The sequence below is a fragment of the Engraulis encrasicolus genome, chromosome 16 (assembly GCF_034702125.1).
Source record: "Engraulis encrasicolus isolate BLACKSEA-1 chromosome 16, IST_EnEncr_1.0, whole genome shotgun sequence".
NCBI lineage: Eukaryota > Metazoa > Chordata > Actinopteri > Clupeiformes > Engraulidae > Engraulis > Engraulis encrasicolus.
In genome coordinates, this window is record NC_085872.1 from 45,283,180 (window position 1) to 45,285,679 (window position 2,500).

The 2,500-nt window shown below is 44.3% G+C and overlaps 1 protein-coding gene across 1 annotated transcript in view; it reads right to left on the reverse strand.

The window, feature by feature from the left end:
* LOC134465845 (sodium channel protein type 2 subunit alpha-like) overlaps positions 1–2,500 on the reverse strand; it is a 77,513-nt gene that overhangs the window by 60,126 nt on the left and 14,887 nt on the right. The window contains exons 6-7 of the mRNA XM_063219739.1: positions 2,391–2,500; positions 1,098–1,238 (exon numbers count right to left, since the gene is read on the reverse strand). The exon at positions 2,391–2,500 is cut by the window's right edge and continues 106 nt beyond it. Of these exons, the coding sequence (XP_063075809.1) occupies positions 1,098–1,238; positions 2,391–2,500 (251 nt within the window). The remainder of the gene's footprint in view (positions 1–1,097; positions 1,239–2,390) is intronic.

The following is a 2,500-nucleotide window of genomic DNA, read 5'->3' on the forward strand; positions in this document are numbered from 1 at the left end:
GGCAACCATAAGTAAATAAGAGCCAGATACAATTCCCAAAAGAGCCACAAGTGGCATAGGTTCCTGACCCCTGTTATATATCAATGATGGTGGCCATTTTTGTAGATTAGTGTAGCCGTAACTGTAACTGTAACTGTAACTGTATGGGTTTTAATGGGATAAAAGACTAAACACTACGCTTCCTGAATAGGCCATTTTTGTAGTTCACTAGCCAAGTTGTATATTAGGTTTCGTTGGGAGCAAATACTACAAAAGTACTCACCACCACATTGTCTCATATATAGTCAGGTAATCTTAATGTCTACTATCTATTTGTGTATTATGACACATTCCAGACCCAATCCAAACTAGTAGGAGATCGCACGTATCCCACCTCCTACTACGAAAAATATTCTGGAATGCCAGTCAGAATAACATTGTCTTCGTGTTATAATATGATATTGTGTCAACATAAATGTAACATATGACAGAGTAATAGCTATTATGGCTCTTTTGGCTCGTATCAAAACACCTCGCTAAAGTCAGCTGAACCGCGGTGGTTGCCATGGTTGTAGAACTTCCACTTCAACCGTCAGGAACGGCAGCTGAAATATCCAGGTAGGATAAGTGCGATCTCCTGCTAGTTTGGATTGAGTCTGGAATGTGCCATTAGTACTGCATATTATGATGGTGGCCATTTTTGTAGTTCACTAGCCAAGTCCAGTGGTGTACAGTAGTGGGGATTTTTAAAGTGGGGGTACGCAATTTTTAACGTCATCAAATAATTAGGAAACTTATCTTGTCAACCCCCCCTTACTGTCCCTGACCTACTGTCATTGCTTCTCAGTTTTCATCTGTTTGGTCCATCACCTGCAATACATTCCTTTTTGTATTCAAACATGGGCAGAAGAATATTTAAAAATCTCACTTAAGGAGAAGTGGGTGGACTGCGTACCCCCACGTACCTCGCCCACTACACCCCTGGCCAAGTCGTATATTAGGATAGTTGGGAGAAAAGACTAAACACTAGGCTTCCTGAATAGTCCATTTTTGTAGTTCAAAGGCCGTGTTTTATTATGGCTTTCATTGGGAGAAAAGACTACAAAAGTAGTACTGACCACCAGGTTCCCGATGACCATGACCAGCATGAAGACCAGGATGCAGAGGGGCTGCCCCGCAACCTCCATGCAGTCCCACATGGTCTCGATCCACTCGCCGCACAGCACCCGGAACACGATGAGGAAGGAGTGGAAGAAGTCCTAGCGAGAGAGAGGGAGAGAGAGGGGAGGGGGGGTGTAGAGAGAGAGGGAGAGAGAGGGGGGTGTAGAGAGAGAGAGGGGGGTGGCGAGAGAGAGAGAGAGAGAGAGGGGTAGAGAGAGAGAGAAAGAGAGAGATAGAGAGAGAGAGGGAGAGAGACAGAGAGGGAGAGAGAGAGATTTAAAACAGCTTTATTTAACACCATTTACCCATCATACATTATGCAACGGTACAACTTCTAAACCGACCACGGCCATTTAGTAAATCCAGACCCACACTCCATTTCAGAAGGTGGCGGTAATGCACACCAATCAGTTGCTTGCCAAACGACAATAAACCACAAGAAGAAGAAGACCACGGCCATTTTTGTAGTCCCACTGCCGTGCTTTACAGTGGATTTCAATGGGAGAAAAGACGTCATGTACCGGCACAGCATGGAGCAGTCCCGTCGGTGCCCAACGGGTTCTGCCTGCCTGATCCGTTCCCTTTGCACACTGCACATGCGCAGTATGACGTATACGGAAGAGAAATTGCCCGATTTGTTCCGTTAATTTTTAACTTTCTCCTTTTAAGTGTTTATTTTGCAGGAGGAAGTTTGCGTTTTAAACTGTATGTTTTATAATCATATATAACCGTTACAGAAACGCTAATAAGGTCACCCACTGGTCAGCTAACCAACTGACTATTCAGAGCACAATATTCTATTATTTACAGCGACAAACGCGTTTTATGTAAAACAACGATATAAAGTAAAGATAAAATATAAATATATAACATATCTCTTTGTGTTAATGTTCTGGCGGATGCAAAATAAACATTTAAAACGTGGAAGTCATAAGGGAACGGATCAGGCAGGCGGAACGCGTTGGGCACCTACAAGTCCCGTGACATTTTGTAGGCGTGTCCTGGTAGCTCTTGCCAAAGAGCTGCATGTCAACCACGGCCATTTTTGTAGTTAAATAACCAGGTCTCCTAATGGTTTCAATGGGATAAAGGACTACACGTACCATCATCATGTGCCAGCTTGGAATGGAGCAACCCTTGGAGATTGGCTCTTGCCAACGAGCTGCAGGCAAACGTCCTCCATTTTTGTAGTTAAATAACCAGGTCTCATAACAGGTTTTCAATGGGATAAAAGACTACACGTGACGTACCATCATGTGCCAGCGTGGCATGGAGCAGTCCTGTGAGATCTTGCAGACGGCGTCGTGGTAACTCTTGCCAAAGAGCTGCATGCCAACCACGGCGAAGATGAAGACGATGA